General features: G+C 40.3%; 1 protein-coding gene across 3 annotated transcripts in view; it reads right to left on the bottom strand.

Moving 5' to 3' along the window:
* Positions 1-26183, bottom strand: part of GRM1 (glutamate metabotropic receptor 1) — a 308061-nt gene extending 281878 nt beyond the window's left edge. For 2 of the 3 annotated variants that reach the window (XM_054977658.1, XM_054977668.1), the window contains exon 1: positions 25415-26114. In XM_054977658.1, coding sequence (XP_054833633.1) covers positions 25415-26114 — 700 coding nt within the window. Of the gene's footprint in view, positions 1-25414 lie in introns of all 3 variants that reach the window. The other variant, XM_054977650.1, reaches the window with a different exon arrangement.
* Between the last annotated feature and the right edge of the window lie 1752 nt (positions 26184-27935).

Raw genomic sequence — 27935 nt, 5'->3', positions numbered from 1 at the left:
CCCCCATTGTGTCAGAAAATGACATCATTTCAGTGGAGCTGCGGGTCACACTGAAATATAATTCATTAAAAATCACCTCTGAAAGGGTAATTTTTAATGAATTAGGCCTTGGCATGACCAGAAGCAACCCTATCATGCTGTTAAATGTCATCATTTTCTGGCACAATGAGGGAGCTACAGGTCGTACTAAAGCCCAATTGATTAAAAATTGACTGTTTGGAGGTGATTTTAATGAATTGAGCTTCAGCACAACCCACAGCTCCTCTGTCATGCTAGAAAATGACATCATTTTCCAGTGCAACAGGGAAGTGCAGGAACGCATGTGAAAGCTTTCCCTCTCCCCCAAGTGCCTTTCTCCGCATTGGCCAGGTGAGCTGGGCTGGGGAGGTGGCAAGTGGAGACAGGGGATTCCCCATCTTGGCCAGGGGGGCTGGCAAGCCTAGCAACAAGTTTCAGCATCCAAGGCAACAACACTATGGCAATCCAAAAGTAGCCTCAAAGGGAACCTGCAGATCAAGGCGTGGCTAAAAGCATGTAGCAAGAGCTAAGGGCAAAATCTGTAACTGACTTCTCCATTTTATGACCTAACAACTAGGTACACTCGTAATGACCAATCAGTGCTCCACAATGACACGTTAGTTAATGTTCTTTAGCAACCTCAGCTCACATAGCCCTACGATGATCACGTCCCACTCAGCTCCTGGGAACTGCAGCTGGGCTAGATAAGCTTAATTAGCTGGTATGTTTTGGTCTTGGCTGCTTCCACACACATTGGATAATCCACTTTCAATACTCTTTAGTGAACATTTGAAACTGATTTTCCATGTGTGGAACAAAAAATCCACTTCTAAAGGATTGCGAAAGTGCATTGAAAGTGCATTATTCAACGTGTGTGGAAATGGCCCTTGTCTCCCCAACCTTGAAGAGGCCTCATTTAGCAGCACCTGTATTGCAACCAGGTTTTTGGCAAATCTTCTCAACATGATTTGCCCACCACAATTCTCACAGACTATGGTCAAGGCAGGCCTACATCTTTTAGGCAAACTGGTCAGTTTCTTCACACAGTGTACGTGTATTTTGAGTCAAATTTGATCATTCTTATGCTCATCACTTCAATGGCATTGGCATGTATAGGAAGCAGCAGCAGAATTAAGTAAAGTGAATTGTGTTGTGGGTATTCTTCCCTGTGTATTTAAAACACACATGGAACAACACAAATGACACAATTCCATTTGTAAATTTGTCACAAACTACATTGCAATGCTGAGTGGCATATAGAATGCCTTGCAGATAAAGTAAGGGAATGTCATTCTGTGTGTGTGTGTGTGTTTTTTTTAACCAAGAGAAGTCATTCAGACAGGGGCATGTCACAGATGAGGAAAAACTGTAAGACAAAGGACTTTACACTTAACTAAAAGGCATTCCACATTTCACAAAATGTTGCAAATGCTGATTTTGTTGATACTTAGTATAATTAATTAGGTGTACTTTGTGCTCAGAATAAAATTACGACCAACATATATTAGGAATAATATATTAAGGGTATGTTTTGTGTCCAGTGCCCAGGCTGGACTTTGGAACCCTGCCAGGGCTGCATGCTCAAAGAACAAGGCTTACTGCCTTCTCTGTCCTGCTTTGCCACCCTTAGCACTCACCCAGCAATGATGGGACAGGCAAGGGAGACACTAACAAGGGACAGGAACATTGAGAGGAAGCCACAAGTACAGGAAGCTCAGGTAAGGCCACAGCAACAGGAGGCAGGATAAGCAGCGACCCCTGGGTCCTAGCTACAGTTTCCCAGCCAAGGCTCCAGGGCAGCCCCTTGCCTTGGCCCATGTGAAGCTCAACAGCCCATCCATAGGGACAGCTGGCCAGCACCACTGCTAGCAGTAGATCAATGGTAGCAAAGGTGGTTCCAGGCCACATCTCAGCACAAAGGCAAACAGGGGAAGTGCAGCAGCACAGCAAACCAGCAGGCAGGCTAGAGGGGGTTGGAAATAGCCAGGAGAGGCTGGCAGCAGAGAGACCACAGGTGTGGCTACCTAAGGTAGCCAGGGCAGTGGCTAGGTTGTTGGAGGCGGGACTAGGAGATGAAGACTTGGAATGGTGAAGGGATAAAAGAGAAGTCCACCCACAAGCGGAGTGGAAAGGAAGGAGTTTTGAGAAGAGCACAGAGTGAGAGCAGAGCATAGCCAAGAGAGCAGTGAGGGATGCTTGGACAATGTTAGCCCATCCCATTCTCTTTTCCTGCAACCTGGTCACCCAGCCGGGATCCGCCCAGTCAATGATGCCACAGCTGAGCCTGCTAAGGCAGAACCAGAGCAGAGTTGAGCCTCACATTTTTTAGAAATTTTTATGTACATATTTGGGTAGGTGGATGGATGGAGGTCCCAGTTGCAACTGAAAATGATTTATTCCATGAATACTATCAAGAATCAAGTAATGATGAACCATGTGATGTTTGTGAATGTGTTTTCCTTATGGATGATCAAGACATTGGGATGCATGCCCAGGTGCCTTGTTGTATAGTTCAGTCATTCCTGTCAGAATCCATTCCTGACCATTGCTGCTATGTAAAAAGTTGATCATCCAAAAGTGTAATTCTCTAGTTCAATTATCATAAACATTTTGAGATCCACCCTGCATGAGACCCACTGAGCTTCAAGTATCTGAGGAAAAGTCATATGACAGGAAGAGATGTCAAGTCCAGGAACATGCACAAGAGAACAAGTAAGCCAGGGACAGGATACCCAACCCAAGTACCACAAGGAGTACCAGGCTGAGGAATAAGCCAAGGGTCAGACTCAGAACCATGGAGGAATCCTTTTTGCTGCTGAGTGTTCTTTGCTGTCTTGCTTCTCAAAGCTTATATGCAAAGAGAGGGAGGAGGCATGGCACTCCTGCTTTCCAGGTCCTTCCAAAAAACATCAGAAATATGGTGACTCTATAGGGGCTTGCGACCCACCAGGTGGGGTTCAGCAATCCACCTGAAACTGGTGGATTTTGTTGATTTTGCTGATTTGCTGATTTGCTGATTTTGTTGATACTTAGTATAATTAATTAGGTGTACTTTGTGCTCAGAATAAAATTACGACCAACATATATTAGGAATAATATATTAAGGGTATGTTTTGTGTCCAGTGCCCAGGCTGGACTTTGGAACCCTGCCAGGGCTGCATGCTCAAAGAACAAGGCTTACTGCCTTCTCTGTCCTGCTTTGCCACCCTTAGCACTCACCCAGCAATGATGGGACAGGCAAGGGAGACACTAACAAGGGACAGGAACATTGAGAGGAAGCCACAAGTACAGGAAGCTCAGGTAAGGCCACAGCAACAGGAGGCAGGATAAGCAGCGACCCCTGGGTCCTAGCTACAGTTTCCCAGCCAAGGCTCCAGGGCAGCCCCTTGCCTTGGCCCATGTGAAGCTCAACAGCCCATCCATAGGGACAGCTGGCCAGCACCACTGCTAGCAGTAGATCAATGGTAGCAAAGGTGGTTCCAGGCCACATCTCAGCACAAAGGCAAACAGGGGAAGTGCAGCAGCACAGCAAACCAGCAGGCAGGCTAGAGGGGGTTGGAAATAGCCAGGAGAGGCTGGCAGCAGAGAGACCACAGGTGTGGCTACCTAAGGTAGCCAGGGCAGTGGCTAGGTTGTTGGAGGCGGGACTAGGAGATGAAGACTTGGAATGGTGAAGGGATAAAAGAGAAGTCCACCCACAAGCGGAGTGGAAAGGAAGGAGTTTTGAGAAGAGCACAGAGTGAGAGCAGAGCATAGCCAAGAGAGCAGTGAGGGATGCTTGGACAATGTTAGCCCATCCCATTCTCTTTTCCTGCAACCTGGTCACCCAGCCGGGATCCGCCCAGTCAATGATGCCACAGCTGAGCCTGCTAAGGCAGAACCAGAGCAGAGTTGAGCCTCACATTTTTTAGAAATTTTTATGTACATATTTGGGTAGGTGGATGGATGGAGGTCCCAGTTGCAACTGAAAATGATTTATTCCATGAATACTATCAAGAATCAAGTAATGATGAACCATGTGATGTTTGTGAATGTGTTTTCCTTATGGATGATCAAGACATTGGGATGCATGCCCAGGTGCCTTGTTGTATAGTTCAGTCATTCCTGTCAGAATCCATTCCTGACCATTGCTGCTATGTAAAAAGTTGATCATCCAAAAGTGTAATTCTCTAGTTCAATTATCATAAACATTTTGAGATCCACCCTGCATGAGACCCACTGAGCTTCAAGTATCTGAGGAAAAGTCATATGACAGGAAGAGATGTCAAGTCCAGGAACATGCACAAGAGAACAAGTAAGCCAGGGACAGGATACCCAACCCAAGTACCACAAGGAGTACCAGGCTGAGGAATAAGCCAAGGGTCAGACTCAGAACCATGGAGGAATCCTTTTTGCTGCTGAGTGTTCTTTGCTGTCTTGCTTCTCAAAGCTTATATGCAAAGAGAGGGAGGAGGCATGGCACTCCTGCTTTCCAGGTCCTTCCAAAAAACATCAGAAATATGGTGACTCTATAGGGGCTTGCGACCCACCAGGTGGGGTTCAGCAATCCACCTGAGGATCCTGACCATGGGCTGAATACCACTGCCGTAATTGGTGTAAGTTATAAAATTTCTTCAACTTTAACAGCTTTTGTTTTCAGCAGGTAGTGCAACTCTGATCACTGGAAAATACTACAGAATTCAGGGATTAGTTCATAAGTAGTTTCTTAAATCAGAAGGTTGTTTTTTACTAGACTGCTTAAGCACTTTCATTTGTGCTAGTGATTGCAATCACGTATGAAAACCATAATGGCTTGTATTTATGTTTGCTGTTAGTAACAACAAGTATGTATTTTTATAACTGAATTCTCACTGCTAATATAATATATTAAGGAAAAGTACATTCTTCCTGATAGCCTTGACAAGGGCCAGATTAAATATTAACTCTATAGTGCTTTGAGTGTGTCAGTGAAACTGAGAGCAATACCATCAGGAGTGCAGACTCACTTCAGTCTACTCCTGAAAGAGTCTTTCAAGGTGGAATGGTCAAAACTGAGACCCCAGACTAATATGCAGCTACTCCCTTCAGGAATCAACAGTCACATCAGCAGAAGAGAACTGACAGATCCAATGGTGATGGGGGCAGAGGAATCCTTGAATGATAGCTAGTGAGCGGCAGCAGTAGTGGAGGGTGACACCAGCAAGGGATTTTTACAGAAAACAGCAGTGACACTCATCCTGTTTCGTGCTGCACAGAAGGAAATGGTAAACCACTTCTCATAGTCTCTTACCTTGAAAACCCTATGACAAGACAACCCAAGAGAACATATAGCGCTCGAAGCTGGGACTCCCCATTCAGAAGGTACTTAATTGGCTACTGTGGAAGAGCTGAGAACAGGTATCAATAGCACTGTTCTTAATGACTGGACTGGATTAAAGCCAAAGGAATGTCCAGTTGCTGATGTGAACAGATGCAAAAGGCAAGTCCAAAGCTGTGTGACATGCATAATAAGAATATGAAATGAGAGAAGTATGAATCAAGGTATGCTTGAAATCATAAAACAAGAAATTGAATGTTTAAACACTGTAATCCTGGGTATGAGCAAACTAAAGTAGATTAGAACATTTTCAGTCAGGAAATTATGAAGTGTTCTACTCCAGAAATTACAAACTCAGAAGAAATAGTATTGCTCTAATAATGAGGTGAGATGTAGCACAAGCAATCAAGAGCTATAATGCCATGTCTGATCGAATGATATCAGTCAGCCTTCATGGTAAGCCTAGCAACATAACCATCATTCAAGTTTACACCCTGACTATAAATGCTGAAGAGGAAGAAATGAAAAGTATTTATGCAAGTGTCCAGGGAAGAAATTGATCATACATCTAAACAAGAAGTGCTCATAATCGTAGGTGACTGAACTGCAAATATAGGGAGCAAAGCAGAATCAAATATTTTGGGGAAATTTGGACAAGGCTCACAAAATGAAGTGGATTGCAACTCAGAATTTTGTGAAGCCAACAATTTGTTCATTGCAAATACATGCTTCAGGCAACTGAACAGATGATGATTGTTTACATAGAAATCATTGAATGACCAATATAGGAACCAAATAGATTATATAATTGGAAGCAGAAGAAGAAGCACTATTATCTCTGCTAAAACAACACTAGGAGCTGATTGTGGTACAGACCATGAATTGTTAATATCAAAAATTAGAATAAGCTGAAGAGAAATACTAAAAGAATCATAGTGCCAGAACATAACGTAGATAACTTTCCTGGAGAATTTAAAATCATGTAAAGAACAAATTTTCATTATGAGGTTTAATTGATTGTGAACCAGAAGAACTATGGGCTGAAACCAGACATTATGTGAAAAGAATGTGCAAAGACTATTTCTGTAGCCAAAAGAAAGGAGACGCATAGATAGATGACTGATGACCCTTCTAAAATTGCTGAAGACAGATAAGAAGCTAAAGTAAAAGCTGACAGAGGCTATTTCCACACATATTGAATGATGCACTTTCAATGACTTTAGCAATCCTTTGGAAGTGGATTTTTTGTTCCACACATGGAAAAGCAGTTCCAAATGTTCACTGAAGAGTATTGAAAGTGGATTATCCAACGTGTGTGGAAGCAGCCTGTAATAGAATCAGAATTCTAAATACAACTTGTCAGCAACTTGCATGCAGAGACAAAGAGAACTATTATAATAACCAGTGCAGAGAACAACAAAAAAAGAACAAGAGATCTGTTGTGCAAGATTCAGGAAATCAAAGGGAAATTCAAATCACAGCTAAGAATGTTGAAACATCAACATGGAAATACAGTATCAGATCAGGAAAAAATAAAGGAGAGATGGAAACAATACATTGAAGAACTATACGGAAGAGATGGAACGATAACAAATTCCTTCAAAAAAGAATCTTTCAACGAAGAACCTGCAATCTTAGAAAGTGAATGCACTCAAAGAAATCGGGAGAAAGAAATCGTGAGGAGTGGCTGGTATACCAGTAGAGCTATTTCAAGCTACAGAAAATGAGTCCATCAAAATGTTAAGAAGAATATGTCAACAAATATGGAAAACAAACATTATCCCACAAATCTAATATCCAATCCCAAAAAAAGATGTTGCCAAAGACTGCAGCAACTACCGGACCATCACATTAATTTCCCATGCAAGCAAAGTGATGGTCACAATTCTACAATGAAGACTTTTACTATATACGGAATATGAGAAATGCCAGATGTTTGTGCTACATTCAGAAATGGAAGATGCACTAGAGATTATATTGCAAATTTGTGATGGCTAATGGAGCACACCAGATAATTTCAGAAAAAAATCAACCTGTGTTTTATAGATTACAGCAAAGCTTTTGATTGTGTGGATCATGAAAAGCTATAGATGGTGTTAAAGTGTGTGCCACAACAACTGATTGTGTTGATGCAAATCCTGTACTCTGAAAAAGAGGCTGCTTTTAGGATAGACTATGGGGGGAAATAATGGTTTCCAACTGGCAAAGGTGCCAGACAAGGATGTATATTATCTCTATTTCTATTCAAGCTATATGGAGAACATATGTTAATGAAATCAGATTCGATTTAGACAGTGGGATGAAAATTAGTGGAAAGAACAGCTGGTTAAAAGCCTGATGGAAGTAACTTGACAGCACATAACATGCACTATAGTGTTCAGTGCTGGCCCTCAATTTTTTTTTAGCTGTTTAGTTTTTCTTTTGTATCCTTTATATGGATATAAACATACAAAGACACTTTATGCAGAGTCATACCACTGGTCCAATTAAACTGCAATCCTAGACAGAGATATCCATTGAAGACAACAGTCTTAGAAAGATAGAACTCTGTTTAGGATTGCACTGTACACCACATGTTCTGGAAAGGATCTCCGCCAGAGATCTCCCCTTTGAGCATTTTAGAGAACTATTGCTATATGCTCTGATATGTGCAAGAATGGAATTTTCATTTTACTGGAAACAACTAATGTTACCTAGCAAATTAGAATTGTTCTTGAAGATGTGGGAATTGTTATGACTACTTAAACTAACAGTCAAACATACGCAAAATCCTGATAGTAAATTTACATGCTGCGGCTGATCTACAATTGCCTCGCTTTGGAAAGATATAAGGTCTCCAACAATCTCAAATTGGTTAATTCATGTATGGGATTATTTTATTATGGAAAAACTCATGGACCAAATAAAACAATCAGAATTACCAAATTATAAATCAAATTTTGCAGAACAATGGTTTCCCGTTTTAGAATATTTGTTAAAAGAAGACTCAATTATAAAAAGGATTCCTTCTAAAGATAACTTTACACTACTTACCTGTTTTTGATAATAAGCATTAAGATAAAAGAAAGTTATATTTTCATCATGGCAAATTGGGAACTACTTTATTTTGAAATAAGACTGTATTTGAGTTATAAAAATGATGCCCAACCTTTGTACATAGTTCATTGAAATGGTGCTGTTATTTAAATTTCATGTTTTATGTATTAAGCTTTGCAACATAATTAAATAAATATTTTTTAAAATAGTTAAACTAACAGTAATTCCAAATTCTAAGAATGTTTTAGATGACAAAAATGGCAACAATTGGCTGCATTTTTAAAAAAAATCTTAAGCTATTAGAAATATTTATTTCATTCCATTTATTTTATATCCATGAATGAATAAGAAAGGAATAATTATAACTAGGGGTATGTATAATGAAAAAAATGAGCTAAAAATACACACAGAACTCGCTATTTCAGCTTGTTAAAGCAGCTTCTGGAATGCTGAATCAAATCCGGAAAAATAAATTGTAATGTGTCCCTCCCTCCAAAGGTTTGTGTGTTTCATTATGGTTCATACTTTGCAGCAGCCTGCAGGCACTGGGATCACCTCATAGGGCAGCAGCTTGCTTTCCTGAACAGCATTAATCAGATCCCAAGGGGAGAGAGACCAGCTCTGCTGGCAGGAAGGGTGAATGACTCCAATGCATGCGGTGTGAGTGCATCTCCCCACCCCTCATGGCATAGCTACCCAGTAAATGGCATTCTCTGCCCTCCTGCCAATCAGGACCTTAAAAAAGATACTCCTCCCCTCCTATCAGCTTTGGAAAGTTTTGGAAGCAAGACTTCAATCATAGGATGCAATTCAAAAGTCACTTTCCTGAGAGTAAGCACTATTGAATAACATGGGACTTACAACTGAGTAGACCTGTTTAGGATTGCTTCCATAGTCTTTCAAGGCTCTCTATTTTTCTGATTCAAATGGCAAACCCCATTTCAAAACAATCCTGCCTGCTCCGCACAGCAAAAGGAAAACTCATGGAGAAAACATATTTGTTCAGGTGGGTGGGTAGGATTCAGCAAATTATTCTGCCTGCCTGCCTGCATTTGGGTGATGGAGAAGATTGGCAGTGAGAATGCTCCGTTTTGCAGCGGAATGCTGAATATCAAAAGGAAGGATTTGAATTCTTCCCTCATTGAGGGAAGTTGGGAACAAAACTACAAAGAATAAGAAAACATAAAATGAACAGGCAATAGCAGAATGCAAAGGTAATAACTTATTGGCACTATAGAAAAAGAAAAAAATGAACATGAAGCAGGATTGTTTTTAATGTTCAAGCACTCTCCTACTTGGGAATGACCCATTGCCACTGCTCCACCTCACTGACACTTGCCTTCTATGGGTCCTTTGTTGTGTGTATGTGTGTGTGTGTGTGTGTGTGACTGTGCTTGAGGAAAAGCTCAGGGGATCAATAGTTCAGACTAGGAGAGCCTCGTTTCCCCACCCCCTCTTGAACACCTGTGCAACGAGCCAAAACTCATGAAAATGAAAAAACCAAATGGATGAGTTCTGAGTGAGAACCAGCTGACCCAGAACAAACCTGTAATAAAATGGAACCCAAACTGAAACAGAGGCTTTCTTGGTGCACACCACTAATTATAACTATGTATATTCTCTTCATTTGTTTCTAAGTTGTGAACTGGGTGTGTTGTTTGCTCTGTATACTAGTTATATGTATTGTTGCAATTTAATAAATTATTAAATTTAAAAAAGAAGATGCCAGGAGATGAACCCAGGACCTTCTGTATAAAAGGAACAGGCTTTATCACTGAGCTATGCCCCTTTCCATACCAGGAACAACTGTGACTGGATTTTGAAATCCATAGCAAGATATAAGGGGGAACCTCTGCTTCTGTAGCTGTGTGAGTTCAGTTTTGGATGAGTGTTTGATTACCCATTTTTGTATATGAATGCTCACAACCCCAGAATATAATTAAAGATTAGGGATATGTGTTCTTTAAACAAACCATGAGTTTGGCCTAGTACTAAAGGATATGCTTCTATTAATTCATACTTGAGCAGCAGTAATTTGATGTTTTTTAAGCTGCTGGTTTTTTCAACATATTCTCCTGGGATACTTGAAAGACAGTGCTAATTATTCTGGAGCTGAGTATAATTGCTTCTGTATTCCTGACCAGAAATATATAGGTAAAATGTCCTTTTCAAAACCAGCAACTGCCACAATCCTTTGTTTTTTATGTATGGTAAGCTTGGATAGCAGCTATTTTTCTTGAAGTTGGGAGCACAAAGTAGAAAAAAGCAGTAGGTTTTTTCCCATAAATATGACTTAATGGAACTGGATAGAAGTGAAGTACTGTATGGTTGAAGTTAAACTCCCCCGTCTGAAAAGTGTGTAGGAGCATTTGACTGAAGCTGAATTTGTATGAAAAGTGTTATGAAAGACTGTGGCTGGTGATGACTGTTCAGATTTCCTCATGCCAGACACACTAGTCCTGCTTTAGAGATATCACCTGCAGAGATGAGGCAGTCAAGAATTCTGTTCTCCATGTTCAGGCCATCTTGGGCCATTCTGCAAAGACTCCCAGCAGTGGCTTTAATTAATGCCATCTGTGATAACGGCTTCTGTATTGTGAACACCAGCTGCCTTGTAAACACACATGTCTAGGTCACTTCACATAGCCCTATCATGCAGCATCAGTCGTTACTGTCGTGGATTTTTAACTGTAATGACCTCATGCAATTACCAATTTAAGCAGTCACCTTTTAGAAAGCCATGTCTTGGTGAATGCTGGTTGTTTCTACAGTGGCTATTTGGCCCACATAGGGAACCATTATGAAGTGTGTGTGTGTGGGGGGGGTTGTTTGTTTCGCCTGCTTCCATACAGCTTTGTAGTATTATGTGCAGCTTGCATCACTTCCTGGCTTTTTTGGATTATTTCCAAAACATGCTTCACTATGATCTTTTTTGAAAGATTACAGTGAAGCTGAGGGGAGCTGTATGGAAAGGGAAGTCTAGATCTTTCCCGGTCCTCTCCAAATCAGCACAATTTTTCTAGCCACAGTCCCTTGAGGCAGCCATTTTCCTACCCCTTGACCCACACCACCAGGGGGCTTTTTAGTTTTTTCTTTAAATCAGCAATTGACACATTACATTATAATGGTCTAACTACTAGGTTCTCTGAATTCCCGGTTTTCATGTTTTGAAAAAGAGTATGTCTGTAGCCCTTTTCATTGTGGAGATATGCTTTCCCTTTATATCTCAGCAACAAAAAAGACTAGAGATTTATTTTTTAAAATTAAAAGCTGATAATTCAGAAGACTAAATAGAGAGGTCATTGTAATGTTATAAAAATATAAATCTAGCAGTTGCCATAAAAAACACGCACCCATGGCATGGGAGGAGTGGCCACAGCAGAAGTTTGGGGCAGGAAAACTGAGGAGAATCATGCCTTGACTGGCAGCTGTGATGGCCATGAGAAAATTCCTAGAAAGTGCTGGTATATGGAGGATCAATCCCATTTAGTGTGACTATGATAAAAATTGTATGAAGTCTGACCATTGTTTTTTCAGAACCGTTGTCTTGCCTACACACTGAAGAATTCACTTCAGATGTAGATATAAGAGCTGAGCCCAGAGATAGAGGTAAACTAGTTGACTTACTTTCTCAGAGTTATGAACTGCGCAGTCTGTCATTGCTACATAAATTAAACCAAAGCTAATCATCCTGCTGATTTCATGAAAGTCAAGATCTGCTTTATTAAGTGTAAACCAGAGCAACAGAAGCAGAGTTGACCTAATTTGAATATATAAGCACTGATTAATGATTTATATGTAGAGGGCAGCAAAGCTAAGCACAACTTAGTTGAAAATAAATCCCCTTCTGAATGAAGATCTTTCTCATTTCTACTTTCTGCACTAGCTCCTCTACTGCCAGATCTCCCCTGTCCCTTTATACTCCTGTGCCTGTCCTACTTCCTATCCTGGAATAATCTCTGCCTTCCTCTCTCCTATAATGTAGCTTCTCCATTCTTCATTGTCTTCCTTGTCACATATACATTTTAAATCTACACCCCAGCTTTCCCATAACTCGGGGCAAGTTACAATGCAATTTTTTAAAAAAATACTTAACATAATAAAGCCCGCATATGCCCCTCTCTCATTTCAATCCATTAAAAGCAAATGGTGGTACTTGTAGCAGCTCCAAAGTACCTCTAGAGATGACATCCCTCACCCATCTGCTCAGGGATGCCATTCCATAAGGTGGCAACTACAAACAAGCACTGAAGCACACTCTAGTTGATGCCAAGCAGTCTACCCAAAGCGGGAACAACTAGCAGATGGCAACTTGAGAGACAGTCCTTGGGATGATTGGGTTTTACCGTGTGAAAAGCTTTAAAGGTTATAACCAGTGTCCTGAATTGAACTCTGGAACAACCCACCAATGTAGACATTTTAAAACAGGCACAATATATTCCCATCAGCTAGCCCCTAACAATAATTGAGCTGTCACATTCTGAACCTGTGGCATATTCTGGCTTGAAGAGCAGCTCAACATAGAGTGCATTACAGTAATCCATCATAACATTACAAAAGCATGTATCAGCAAAGCTAGATTAGCTAAATTTGGTAAATCAAATGCAGCTGATATAACTTATTCTTGGCCCATACACTAACCTGTTTTTCCAACAGTGAGGCTTTCACTTCTGCAAAATATCCAAAACACACCCAGTACTATCATTGTGTTAAGATATCTTCCACTGCATCAGGACTAAGGGTAGCATGACACAGCTGCGATCCTGTTAAAGAAACAAGCATAGCAACACCGAGAACTACTCTGACCATGTTTATAGAAACTCTGTCACTTGCAACCAGTTATGGAATAATTTATGTTGTTAATCCACTCTGAGCCCGCTTGCGGGGAGAGCAGGCAATTAAACAAACAAACAAACAAATAAATAAAGTAACCCCTCCCTCCATCACATACACAATTACCAATTGAGTGATCAGAAAGAATAAAGAGTATATTTCCTAGTGCAGTGGGGGGAGGTCAATAACTGACATCGGTAGCCATATGCTCAGGGATCAAAAATTCGAATCCCCTGTCCAGGAAAGTGCAGAAAGTTATGCCATTCAAATCATAGCTCTGTGGCAGAGTGAACAGGAAACATGTGTGAAGAAAAATATATGGGTCTGGTAAGAGTTCTCACACAGGCAAAAACCCAGCCTTTCTATGATATATTGTTCTGTTCCAGTGTGATGAGGACATGTGTTTTTGTAAGTAAGAAGGCCACATGCACAAGGAAAAGCAGCAACCAGATGTTTGTTCAGTGGCAAGCACCATTGCTGTGGAACACTGGACATCTGGGTAGGAACCTACTACAGGGAAATGTTGGTGAGGACAAAGCATAGCTTACCTTTGTGGTGGTCTATCAGCAACAATGATTTTTAGATGCAAAAGAGGGAGGGCAGTAAGACCAAAACCTCCAACTCTAATTGCAAAGGAACAAACAATGAACTATGTCATGGGTCTCAGGACAGAACTCTAGTCTGCTGACCAAGGGAGGGCAGTCATATGATCCAGAAATTCAAGGGTCCCCGAGTAGAGCCGAGGGGAACAAAGGAAGCTCAGTATGCAAAGGTTGCATTCATGTGGGATACTTAACTCCAGTTAAAACACGCATGAACCTTTCTTGTGCTCACACACATACATCCTTCCTCCCCCTCTTCCCTTTTTGCCATGGTTCAATCATGGAGTACCAGTTAGAAATGTAACTCTGGCTGCTGGATAGGAAGATAGGGAGGCACATCTTTGTCAGCTATTCAGTCTCTTTGCTGAGTGTCTGCTTTCCCCTCCTGTTCCAGGTCTAAATCTCTAGCATAACCAGAGCTGCCCAAGGCCTGCAGCCTGGGACTTTGGATGGGTCAGCCACTGAATCATAAGAACATAAGAACATAAGAGAAGCTATGTTGGATCAGGCCAATGGCCCATCCAGTCCAACACTCTGTGTCACACAGTGGCCAAAAACCAGGTGTCCTCAGGAGGTCTTCCAGTAGGGAAGGGACACTAGAAGCCCTCCCACTGATTGCCCCCCAACACCAAGAATACAGAGCATCACTGCCCTAGACAAAGAGTTCCATCTATACCTTGTGGCTAATAGCCACTGATGGACCTCTGCTCCATATGGTTATCCAATTCCCTCTTGAAGCTGTCTATGCTTGAAGCTGCCACCACCTCCTGAGGCAGTGAATTCCATGTGTTAATCACCCTTTGGGTGAAGAAGTACTTCCATTTATCCATTCTAACCCAACTGCTCCGCAATTTCATTGAGTGCCCATGAGTTCTTGTATTGTGAGAAAGGGAGAAAAATACTTCTCTCTCTACCTTCTCTATCCCATGCATAATCTTGTAAACCTCTATCATGTCACCCCTCAGTCGTCGTTTCTCCAAGCTAAAGAGCCCCAAGCGCTTTAACCTTTCTTCATAGGGCAAGTATTCCATCCCTTTAATCATTCTAGTTGCCCTTTTCTTTTTTGAGGTGTGGTGACCAGAATTGTACACAGTATTCCAAATGAGGCCATACCATTGATTTATACAGGGGCATTATGATACTAGCTGATTTGTTTTCAATTCCCTTCCTAATAATCCCCAGCATAGTGTTGGCCTTTTTTATTGCTGTTGCACATTGTATCGACATTTTCAGCGAGTTATCCACCACAACTCCAAGATCTCTCTCTTGGTCCATCTCCGCCAGTTTGGACCCCATCATTGTGTATTTATATTTGGGATTTTTGGCCACAATGTGCATTACTTTGCACTTGGCCACGTTGAACCTCATTTGCCATGTTGATGCCCACTTGCCCAGCCTCGACAGATCCCTTTGAAGTGCCTCGCAATCCTCCCTGGTTCTCACCACCCTGAACAATTTAGTGTCATCAGAAAACTTAGCCATTTCACAGCTTACTCCCAACTCCAAATCATTAATGAACAAGTTAAAAAGCTCCAAACCTAATACTGAGCTCTGCGGTACCCCACTGTTTACCATCCTCCACTGTGACTATTGCCCATTTATGCTCACTCTCTGTTTCCTGTTCATTAGCCAGTTTTTGATCTTGTCCTTTTACCCCATGACTATCAAGCTTACTTAGAAGCCTTTGATGAGGAACTTTATCAAAAGCTTTCTGGACAACATCTATTGGTTCCCCTTGTCCACATGTTTGTTCACTCCCTCAAAGAACTCTAACAGGTTCGTGAGACAAGATCTTCCCTTACAGAACCCATGCTGAGTCTTCCTCAATAGCTTTTGTTCATCAATATGCCTACTAATTCTTTCTTTAATAACGGTTTCCACCAACTTACCCGGTATTGACGTTAGACTGACTGGCATGTAATTTCCCGGATCTCCTCTGGAACCCTTTTTAAGGATAGGGGCTACCTTCCAGTCCTCAGGAATAGAGGCAGATGTTAATGAAAGGTTACATATCTTTGTCAGATCCACAAGTTCACATTTGAGTTCTTTCAGAACTCTTGGATGTATGCTATCCGGGCCTGGTGATTTGTTAGTTTTTAAATTGTCTATCAGTTGTAGGACCTCCTCTCTCATCACCTCAATATGACTCAGGTCTTTCAATACTTTCAGTCCAAGACTGGCACAAGATATAGTTAGTTATTTCATTCTTTAGCTTGCTTATTTATAGTTTTTGGTATTGATAATAAGTTGCTTTGTGTCCTTTTGTGGAAAAAACACAGGGTATACATCTAAACAAATAAATAAAATAAATACAAGTGTGCAGGTTAACGGTTAATGGAAAAGCAGCTGCCATCTGAATGTAACAAAGAATTCTTATAATAATAATAACAACATTCAATTTATATATCCCCCTTCATGACAATTTAGTGCCCACTCAGAGTGGTTTAAAAAGTGTGTTATTATTATCTTCAGGACAATCACCCTGTGAGGTGGATGGGGCTGAGAGAGCTCCTAGAAACTGACTGACCCAAGGTCACCCAGCTTGCTTCAAGTGGAAGAGTGGGGAATCAAACCCAGTTCTCCAGATTAGAGTCCTGCTGCTCTTAGCCACTACACCAAACTGGCTCTCATATTCAGCTATACTTTCAGGGGAAAGTGCTAGAGATAGCTATATATACCTTTCGAGGCACTGCAGTGATACTGTTAATCAAATGTAGTGGCGGAACAACAAATGGTCTCATTGAAATAACTGTTTGATCTATTCATACTTCAGGGTACCATTCCACTTTGCTCCAGTCCATCATCTCATTAAATCATATGCTTCCCACACACACACATTCATTGGTTCATTTCCAATGCCTGCTGGTGGTTCAATCATTGCACCTCTAGCTATCCATTATCATGATGAGTCAGAAGATCATACAGCTTTTAGGGCTTTATTCCTTCCCTTTGCTTGTGCTCTAATTGGCAAGCCTCCAAGGATGTTGGGATGTTGTTACTGTCTCCACTGCCAGAGTGTGTGTCCTGTCATGAAGACAATTGACTTGAATAACAGGGTAAGAGTTCTTTATCTAGTAATTATTCCCAAGAACAGAGACAGCTAGAAGACTCTTGATGTTTATTCAGCAGTATAGGCGTGGGGTGACGTTTACAAGGAACACTTAGAAATCCCAGTTTTTCTGCCATTGAATGACCTCTGACATCTGCATGACAGACAACAGGATAAAAGTACAGCTTTCCCCATCACTTTTGAGTATTGCTGTATCTGTTACATTACTGTCTGTCATTCATTGCAGAAAGCCACAGGGTCCCAGAGAAGATAGAGGTGGCAGTTTCACAGCTGGCTTCCCGCTGGTTTCAGTTGCTGTTGCTGCTGCTGCTGCTGATTTTTGGTGTTTCGGCCAGCCTGCAAGGAACATGAGTTGGGAACATCATATGCCACTGTGAGGGCAGTAAAGCTGCAAGATTGCCTGTAGAGATACCAGAAAGTCATGAGGAATATCATGAATTAATAATGGATGATATCATGTACATGTTTTCTATTGGTCATATCCTGTCTCCAGAAATATTCCCCATTGTTCCAACACTGGAGGACAACAGCCATCCATGTATGGCACTATCTCCAGTTATTGTTTGTTCTATTCAATGTTCCCTGGCTCTGTTAGTGTAAATTAGAATTTACTCGGAGTGTTTGGCTGTTGTTCACTAACAAATAATCTCTGTTGCCTTCACTGGTATTTGGTGGAAGTTTACCAGCATTTGGAGATTTTTGGCCATGAAAGACCTTTCTGAATTCCTCTGTATGAGAGTTAAGGGTCTACCTGGAAAGGTTCTTAAACCAGAATTAACATTTCCACATATTGCAGTAGAGAGGAGAAAATACTTTGCATCCACAGATGTTTAAGTGCTGTGCATGCTTTGAGTTGCTCAGAGGGATGGAGGGTGCTTGGGGGTGCCATTTTGATGTATATTCCCCTCTTCTTTTCACTTACCTGTGTGGGATACCTTGTCCTTGCAATCTCTCCTATAGTTGTAGAATTGAGATTCCCAATGGTTGTTTGTACCTGGAGTCTTGAAGGAATATATCTGAAATGGTTCTTAGAAGACAATTGTTAGCAATGCACCTGTCTGCTTTCATTGTGAACCTTCACTAATTGCTATTTATATAAAGTTCCCTTTCGCTAGTCTTCCATCAACAAATTCCAATATCAGAATCGTGTAACCTCCTTCCTCATATCTTGATGAATGACATTAGAGTTCTCTAGAAGGGTTTTATATAAATCTACAGTTATGCTTGCAATTGCCTGCAGACCAAGGCAGAATCCTGTCCTACGTTGATACTTGCAGTACCATCCTAGGCATAGTTACATCCTTCTAAGCCCATTGGTGGCACTGTTGGAGATGGAGAGGGAAGAGGGCAATCATGGGGCAATCATATGAAGCTTTTGTTTGACTTTTCTGAAAATGTTTTTATTTACACCATCTTTTTTAAAGTGTAATGTTACACTGTGCTTTTTGGGGAAGCACTGAGCTTAAGCAAACACAGGATTCCATGAAGGTTCTGCTTCTTCCTTACCACACACATGCCCCACCCACTTGTTTTGTTGATGCTTAAGCATTCTGTCAGAGTTATGTGCAGAAGTGATGTTAGTTTTGTGCACGGGAACTAAGGAGCAATCATATTCTCATACAGTGGCTGTAAACTGAGGATAAGATATCTCTGTTAATCATAAGGCTCAAATGTTTGTATTATGTAAATATTGTTACAACTGAGATATGAGTCAAGAACAGTTCCATAAACTCTAGTTCTATTTCTCTAAGTTAAATGCAAGCATAGTCTCTTTTATCTTGTGAAAAGATTAAGGGCAAGCCTACACAACTTTAACCCTCTGAAATAAATGCATGGCATTTTACTAGGAACTCAACAAAACAGCTGTTCTTGTACTGCCACTGGCAACTGGAGAACTCCTAGAATTACAACTGATATCGGAATACAGAGATTATTCTCCTGGAGAAAATAACTGCTTTGAAGGGTGGGCTTTATGGTGTTATACCCAGCTGAGGTTCCTCCTCAAACCCTGCCCTCTCCAGGGTCCATCTGCAAATCTCCAGAAATTTCCCAATGCAGATCTGGCAACCCTGTTTCATACCCTGTCTGTAACACGGTGGCGTCAGTTCCCAGGTAGGCCACAATACATCACTGTTGATCTGTGTTCAATGTAGTAGATCACAAGATGTGCTAGCCTGATTAAAAGTTTTTGTTCCCTTGCACAAAGCTGGGTAACATCATTAAAAAGCATATTTCTCAGCATTCAGAAATGTCACGCTTATATGATGGTGCCAAATGGATATATTTCTCTTGGAAATGAGTTCATGCATAGATTTAGCTGCATTCCATATTTTTCCTATCGCATTAATTTATGCATAGTTATTATTTCCTTCTGAATCACAGCTCTGTAGCCTGACCAAGAAGAACTATCACAAAGCAATGAAGAAAGATCCCGCAGTGTCAACATTTAATTAAAAATGATGCAGGCATTGCGCTGGAAATGGTTCTGAGGCTTAGATTCCTGGAGAAGCAAAATGTATTGCTCCAGCAAGAAAAACTGATGAAGGAAAGAAATACTAGTATAAACAATCAGGAGTTAAGAATTACATAGTAATATTACTTTCCCCCCACTAAATCTGCATATGCATATATTTTGCACAGCTAAATTGCTGTCTGTAATGATTCCACAATCTGTCACTTACACAGTGACATATGCATACAGATATTGAGTGATTTATTTCCTTTGTGCTAAGTCCCCACATGCAAATATATGTTTTATGGGTACAGATATTTTAAGCCTAATGGAGTGTGTTCTGTGGAATAATATGAAACTCAAGTTTCCTTTGTCCACATACATGAGAGTCAACCTAAAACCAAATATTTGAACACAGGACCACTAGAAATGGTTTACATGCCATATGTACACATTGCTTTCGGCAATTAGAATAAGAATCATGGAGAGTAGAAAGAACTATTATCAAATATATGATGATCTAGGAAATGCGATTATTCAGTTAGTGGGAAGAGGAACTATCAAGTTAGAAGGAATACGTGAATATGAAAGACCCATCTCATCTTCTTGAAACTGATTTCTTAACACTTTTAGAGATCCTACATTGAAATTTTCCTCCTTGTGACTTACCACCAACCGCTGGAGACAGGCAATATGCCCTTACATAGTTCAAAGAAAGGATAGACACAATAGCCATTGTAAAAAATGATGATGAATAATGTGGTATTGTTACCACAGAGAAAGTGTTAAGTCATACACTTCAGCTGTTTGAATGTTTATTCAGCTGTCCCACTTAGTGGGATTCCATCTTCCCCATAAAATCTGATGGGTTCCAGACAGTCTTCTAGGGTAAGCTAGACGAGTGACCATGCAGTCTTAAGCAGAGTTACACCTTTTGGGGTTCATTGGCTTCAACCGACTTAGAAGGGTGTAGCCTTGCTTAATGCAGGCTTGTTTTCCTGAACCCCATCTAAGAGTTGAAAGCGTGCATACATCAGAACAATCTATGAATGTTTCCTTTGAAATATAGAAACAACTGTACATGCAGTGCCTTGGAGCTAAGATGTCTGGTGACAGGCATTTGCCCAGACAGATCCTCTTGTCTCCTGCATCCTTCAGAATAATGCACTCCCTGATGTGTAGCTGCAGGACAAAGCCACGCGATAACGTGGGCAAGTGATATGCCTGTGATTTCGCTTAACAGCATAGCATCATTTATCTGTTTCTGCACAGGCTGGACATTTTCAGTGGAATTATGAGGACAAAAGCATTACATCCCAAGAGTGTAAAGGGACTTTCCATTCCATACCCAATGGATAAAAGGTCAGAAAATGTGGCTATGATAGATTAGCAAACTTAATATATTGGATCACTGTTGCTATCCAAATGATTGCTGTGCACTCAGATGGATTAAATTATTTTCAGAGCATGCAGGAAGTTGCCCAGGAAGATCTACTCGGCCAACTCCTTCCATGATATTTTTTTCTATAGGCTCAAACCTATTTTCTTTCCTCCACAGCAATGGAGGAACATTAATTTTAAAAAGCATATGAACTGGAATGCAAATTCTACCCTGTTTGCTTGAAAGCTACTTAGATCTTTCCTGTTATGTCCATATAAATGTTTTACCTTAACCTAAATTCAAATAATCTATAGGCTAGGAAGGTGTGCTCCTACATAGAGGACAAATGTTACATCATAATCAGTCCTATGTGGGGAGAAGGTCAATGCAAGAAACCACTGGGAATAAGAACCAGGACACCACTGTACATTTGGAGCATCCATGAAAGTGTCCCCCAGAGCTTTAGCAGTGCAGCAGCACCTGATTATCAGCTAAATCATAGTAGAATACAAAGGTGAGTTTAAAGTGAAAGTCTAGTACTAGACTAGAAATATTCAGGTCCAGTCAGAAACCAATCAGATTTCCAGCATAAGAGTTTTCAAGAGTCAGCACTCAGAAGCTCATATCCTTGAAAGCTGGTTGATCTCCAAAATGCTACTAGACCCAATCTTGCTCTTCTACTACAGATCAACATGGCTGCCCACTTGAAACTAGTATCAGACTGTGAGCCAAGCTAACAAAATCTTTTGCTTGATAAGGACCACTAAAAATAAAATCTGGTAATTTTTTTACTCAGCTGGAAGGATCATTAGGATATAACGGGGAGGTCATTTTGTATCATCTCTTTGTAGTCATGTAGTACAAAAGCAAGTAAATCCATGAATATTTTAACTGCCAGTCTCCTCAGTGAGTTGAAATATACTTGGCTTGGAACTTCACTTTCTTTCTGGAAATGATTAATCAGAATATTTTCATATACATTCATACACATTTGATGCTGCGCCTCCTTTCACAGTGTTTATGTGAGGTCTGATCAGGGTGACCACAGAAAACAATGTAGAAGAGAAGAAGCATTTGACTGGCAAAAAAAATTCTAGTCAACATAGGTTTTAACTTTAACAATATAGACTGTAAAGGGATTTTTCTGATGATCCCTCACCTATATGAGCACTATTGAAGCTAAAACACTTACACAGGAGGCAAGGTCTGCCTTAGTAGGCAAATTATGCTGCAGGTTGCTTTAGCTCTACATTGAGGAGAGAATGTCAACAATTTCTCTTGCTTTCACTTCATAATCAAATATAAGCCTTGGAAAATCAGTCTCCCAGGAAAGTTGCATACCCATAACAAAACTATGGCTCCAGAAATTTACATGTTTATACTATAGTGAGATTTTAATGTCCCATCAATCAGGCCTGTTAGGGGCCATACATCCTGGGGAATGTAATTCTGAAGAATTATTCGTATTAAACTTTTGATCTCTCATTCTGTAAACAATTAGCATTAAGGGGATTTAAGATTCTCTGATGTGACTAGTCTTTGCACATATGTGCCTAAAGAGAGGTGATATGTGTCTGGGATTATTTAATAAACAATAAAGCCATATTTCTTTGAAGATCTCTGCTTTTGGTGTCTTGATTATGTGTGAAGTTATTTGGCTGAAAGAGGGTTTTCAATTGAAACACAGACTACTTTAAAAATAAAATCCCTTTCATAGACCAATTAAGCAAGAATCATTTTCAGTGTTATGTGAAATAAAATGCCTTTCTATGTATGAGACATTGGTGAAACTCAGCACAGAGAAACTAATATGTACTCTGGCTCTGGAGCTATCTCAAGTCCAGATTGAGCTTTTTCTATGGAGATTCAGCACAAAAGAATGGTGAACCCTGCTTTATCTAAGTGCATATATAGCTGCATTGTACCCTACCTACTGTCAATGGCAAACTAACTAGCTTTTCCTGTCCCTTGTCCAAACAGCAATAAAGGTGAAGAGGAGGAAATACTTCTATTGTGAATTATCCCAGATGGAGATGTATTTAGCCTTTAATACCCATGAGTCTTTTACCAGTGCTTGAATAATGTATAACTAAGAGGACTTGATTACAAACTGTACAGAGATAAAATTGATCTTTTAAAGAAAACAAATTATTCAAATTCTGTGACTCTATGTACTTACGTGGGTTGGGCAAGAGGTGAGAATCAGTCTGAATTAAATGGGGCTTACTCCCAAGGATGCATAGGATTGCAACCTGGCATTTGTTTCAAGTGCTACAAATGTATATCATTGGCTATTTTAATGGATTTCACTGAGGTTGCAATCCTATGCATCCCTAGGAATGAGCCCCATTTAATTCAGTATGTTTATTTCTAAGCTGAGACACATAAAACTGTGGAGCACATCTCACAGTTGTATGAGTTTTGTGTACACAAATACAACATTGCAAAGCAATTAAATTTGTGAAATATGGATGTTACTGAATAATAAGACAGCATGTTGTAACAAGGAATTAATGTAAGAATTCCAGAAGTATCATATCAGGTACAAAATATTTTTCCCTGTAATTGTTGTTGCTGCAAATAATGATTATTTTTCACTTAAAAGGACAGCTATGTGAAATATTTTCAACAGTCATGCAGTAATATTGTGAAAATTACATAATCTCAACCTAAAACCATATACATTAATTCACAGAAGAGAAGCTGCCTAAATCATAAGAGATTAAATTCCCAAGTTACTTCTTTACCTTCACTTGTCACAACATATATCAGTATTCAGAAACAGTTTCGTAATTCAGGCTCAACTGGGTATTTTTTTATCCAGGTCTCCAAATGGATTGCACTAGTTGTTATTCCCTATTTTAATATTTTTTTTTTAAAAAATAGCTTACTTCCTCATTTTTAGTATCCATCTCAAAACAGGTCAATTGACAGTCAAGACACAAATAAGATGCTTTTGTTGTGTTATGAAGCTTTCCTGTATGGCAATTTTTTAATCTAATTTTATATTGGGCACAAAACAATTAGGAAATCTCATTATTATGATAAAAAACCTTACTTTAATAGGACATTCAGAATAATGTCATAAGAACACCATTCAAAGATTTGCAGTTTAAAGTGATTGTCATTTTGATCAGGGAACACAGTAATATATTTTTCCTTATAGAGACAAATTAAATATTGATTTGTTGATTACCATGATCCAACTACGTTAATGCTTCCAGTGCCTAATAACTTTTGCCTACAATTCTCCTTACAGCTCAGGAAAGACCCAAGGCAGAATAAAAATGAATTACAAGTGCCACAGAATCAGTGTGATATAATGGTTAGAGTAACAGATTAGGACTAGGGAGACTAGGCTCAAATCCCCTCGTAGTCGTGAAGTTCAGAGGGTGACCCAGCCACTGTCTCTCAACCTAGCCTCACAGGTTGTTGTGAGATAAAAAATGGAGAAGTACCTTGAGGAGAAGGAAAAGCAGATTATAAATGCAATAGATGGACAAACATAGGTAGTCACTGTAACATTATTTACAGCACTTCAACTCATAGTAAGTCCTTCTCTGAACTCATAAAATAACAGAGGTCATTGCCCACTGAACTTCATTGCATTGTATGAAATACGAAATATTTTGGCACTCATCTTTGCATCTCTGCATCACTACTGTGTCAACAAAGAACAGATTTTCCAGGATCAGTGTTTGGATTTCTTTCTTTTTTTAAAAGCAACATTGTTTTTCACTCATGCAATAATATGGTTGACATTAGAAACAGATTTTTTTTCCTCCAAGGCAAGACTGCAGGATTTGCCTCATCGAAAATCTATAAACTTCATTACAGAACTGGCACTTTCTCTTCAAGAATAATTTGTCTATGCCGTTATTAACTTTGCCTGTAGATTTCCACATCTGCTACCTATTTAATTAAAAATGAATGATTGCTTGATTTTGGAATTATTCCATCTATATGGCAATGGGGAGCAAAAGGTTGGTTAATCAAAAAGTGATAGCTCTAGATATGCCCAGTTGTGCATATGTGCATATGTAGATATGTGGGAGTGTGTGTGGGCATGTGCGTGAACACATCCATTTTCTTCAAAAGCAAACTTTGATCTTTATTTTAATAACTCCATTTCAAGAACATTGGATGGAAAAAAGGTTTAGCTATTGGAGTGTTCTGACTATCCCTACCTTATTGTGCTTAAATAAAATATATATAGTACTTAAGAACATTTGTTTCACTCTTTTTCATGATGAAAGTTGATTGCTAATAAAAGACCATTGATGGCTTCCCCCCACCCCATGATGGAGGAATCAACAAAGCATTTTTTTTACATAACTAAAATCTCAGTATAACCTCTCTAAGTCTTGAAAGGAAACCTAAAATTCCTGGGGCAGAAGACAATATACATCTGTTACATAAATCTGCCTCATTCAGTACTCCATACGTGCAAATGGTTGTAACTGAAAGAGTGGCTGAAAGCAAACCATAGGCATCATGTAAATGCAATACATTTGAAGGGTTTGGACTTGAACTTGGAAGATGTAGATTTAAGACTCACCCAGTCATAGACTGTCAATATCTTTGGTCAGATCACTATTTTTTACACTCAGTTTTTAAAAACAGGAATAATATCACCCATCTCCTAATTAATGTTCCACAAAACATTTTGCATATTAAATGTTCTACAGAAGCAATTACTAGTATGAATTGTGCTTTCCATACTCACCTTCTGTGTGTACAGCAGACACATATGTCCAGTTGTAGCGTTTGACAATGTCAAGCATGGCTCTGGCTTGCAGAATATCGGATGGGACCACTCTTAAGAAGTATTTGTACAAAGTTTTGTCACTTAGGTCAATACTTGTTGCAGAATAAGCAATCTGGGGGATGTCAAAGAGCTGGAGGAGATTTTGTACTTGGATGGCCACAGAACTAGATCCTGGGCCAATAACACCAGCAATGGGTTTTTTGGCCCTGATGTGGTGGTGGGATGCAGAGTCAGGCAGACAGCGGCCAAGAGCATCTTTCTCGTCTCGGATGGAGATCAAGGAGTCCCTTATGAATTCAATGCTCTGCTCCAAGGCCACTGAGGAGTGCCAACAGGAATCTCGAATTTCACTGCCTAAAGTGATATTGGGCAGCAGAACTGGGTCTGAATTAATTTTATCCAGGGTGTGAAACATGGCCTCTACTCTCTGGATACCATATTGTTCTCTGATCTCACCACATTTCCTCTCTGGGACTTTCTCAGCTGGAGGTTGGTGATGGACAGAAAAGAGGGCTCCTATAATGACATCACCTTCCATTCTGGCTACAGATCTTTGAGAAGACGCACCCGAGATCAAAATCTTCCTGCCAGCATTCTTGGGAAGAAAGTCCATTTCCAGGAGGATAGCAGGGAAAAAAACTAGCAGTATCCCAATCATTTTGTTGCAAGAAGTCATCCAGATCCAGGTAACCAGTTTCACGGACTCCTCCTGTTTGCCCATTGTTACAGATATGAATAAGGTTGCAGTTTCTACCCACCAGTCACTTTTCAGGTACCTCAAAATCCCATTGCAATGTAGTCTTAAAGCAAATAGTCTGAAGGGGCAACAGAAATGAATTGTAGCCTGTTGACATGGAAATAAAGAACAGAACAGAATACAAAGATCAGCTACAAGTACGTAAATGCAGAATTAAGCATAGGTTGTTTTTTTCCTAAGTGTCCCTTCCCACTTCTTTGGGTTAACAAAGGAGATCAAATCAATTTGCACTGGAACACAGGTCACTTGCAAAAGCAAATATCAGTGAAAGAACTGGGATAGAGAATAGGTAGACAATTATGTTGCTGGATAATATAGAGGTATTTTGTATTATTGTATTATATTATTTTTGCATAACCGATGTCAGAACATACAGGCAAATATCAAGATACACATTCATAAATAAATGTGTGCAATTGGATAATTTAATAAATACCCAGCCACTTGCATATGCTTTATATACTGAGATGTAGTTGCTATTACCTGTGATTCAATACTTTAAAACAGCTTTATAAGTTTTAGAACATCCACAGGTTCATTAATCAGATATTCTTTAATGATCCAGTAAAGGATCAGAATGCTATAGTGGTAACTCAGAGTTGAAAATGCACCATGAAAATCAGGGGGAAGGGAATCCTCAGAAAAAGAAAATGTCATTTAAAGGTCAAAACAGAATTTTTAAAACCTTGATAAGATCCAGTCCTCTCCCAGTTAAATGAGTCTTTTGGTTTCGAAAGGAAAGCTGTAGTTCTACAAGAGACACAACTATGCAAGCCCTGGGAAAAACATATTTGTTACTAAGGCAACCGGAGGCAAAGTCTTGATGTGCTTTTCTGGCTGTGCTTGCTTTTCATGCAGAGTTTGGGCAGGAGGGTGATAAGGCAGGCGGCTAGAGTTTAAGTGGTTTAATGCGATTTTAAAAGGCTACCGGCTGGTTGTTTGAAACAATTGCTGATGGGAAAGTCAGGGATGCCTGACTTTCTAGGCTGCCGTGGCTCCCTGTTGCACGGGTTGGGCTTCTGCGGCTTTTGCTGGAACTGCCTCTTCTTTCAGCACCTTGGACAGCGTCCGCAACAACCGGATTCCCCGTGAGTTCTCCCTTTGCATGGAATAAAGATTCCGGGGCAATGCTGTAAAAACTTCTCGTGCCCTCTGTTTTTTGTCTTTTTTTGCGCGCAGGCACAAACATGTTTCACTAGTATCACCCTGCCCGCCCGCCCGCCCGCCCACCGCCAATCCCCGAAAAAATACAAAAATACATACTGAGAATTCCGGTTGCAGCAGCTTCCTATCCTTCTTGAATAGCTTTGAATGCTTACAAAAGCAAGCGATAGCGGTGGGTTTCTACATTACAGCCAGATTTCAAGTTGCTACCCCTCCCGATCTCTCTCTCTCTCTCTCTCTCTCTCTCTCTCTCTCTCTGAAGGACAGGAAGCCAGGACCAGCAACAGAGGGATAAGCAAGATGGAAAGGGCAGAAGGAAAATACCCCGAGAAGAGAATTAACAACCAATTCCCGCGGCGCGCACGCACACATGCATAGAGAGATGTCTAAAACTAGTCAGGATGCCAAAGATGTCTGAAACGCAACCTAGGATGAATGTCTTTTGTCTGGATCCTTTGATTGCAACGTCCGAGGTACGGCCGGTCCTTTTGGGGACATTAAACTCAAGACCTACCTGAACCCAAAACCATGAAGCAGTTCGCTCCTTCCTTCATCAAA

The sequence above is a fragment of the Eublepharis macularius genome, chromosome 1 (assembly GCF_028583425.1).
Source record: "Eublepharis macularius isolate TG4126 chromosome 1, MPM_Emac_v1.0, whole genome shotgun sequence".
In the NCBI taxonomy this organism is placed as follows: domain Eukaryota; kingdom Metazoa; phylum Chordata; class Lepidosauria; order Squamata; family Eublepharidae; genus Eublepharis; species Eublepharis macularius.
Note: the sequence above shows the minus strand (reverse complement) of the source record. Positions and strands in the feature narration are given on the sequence as shown.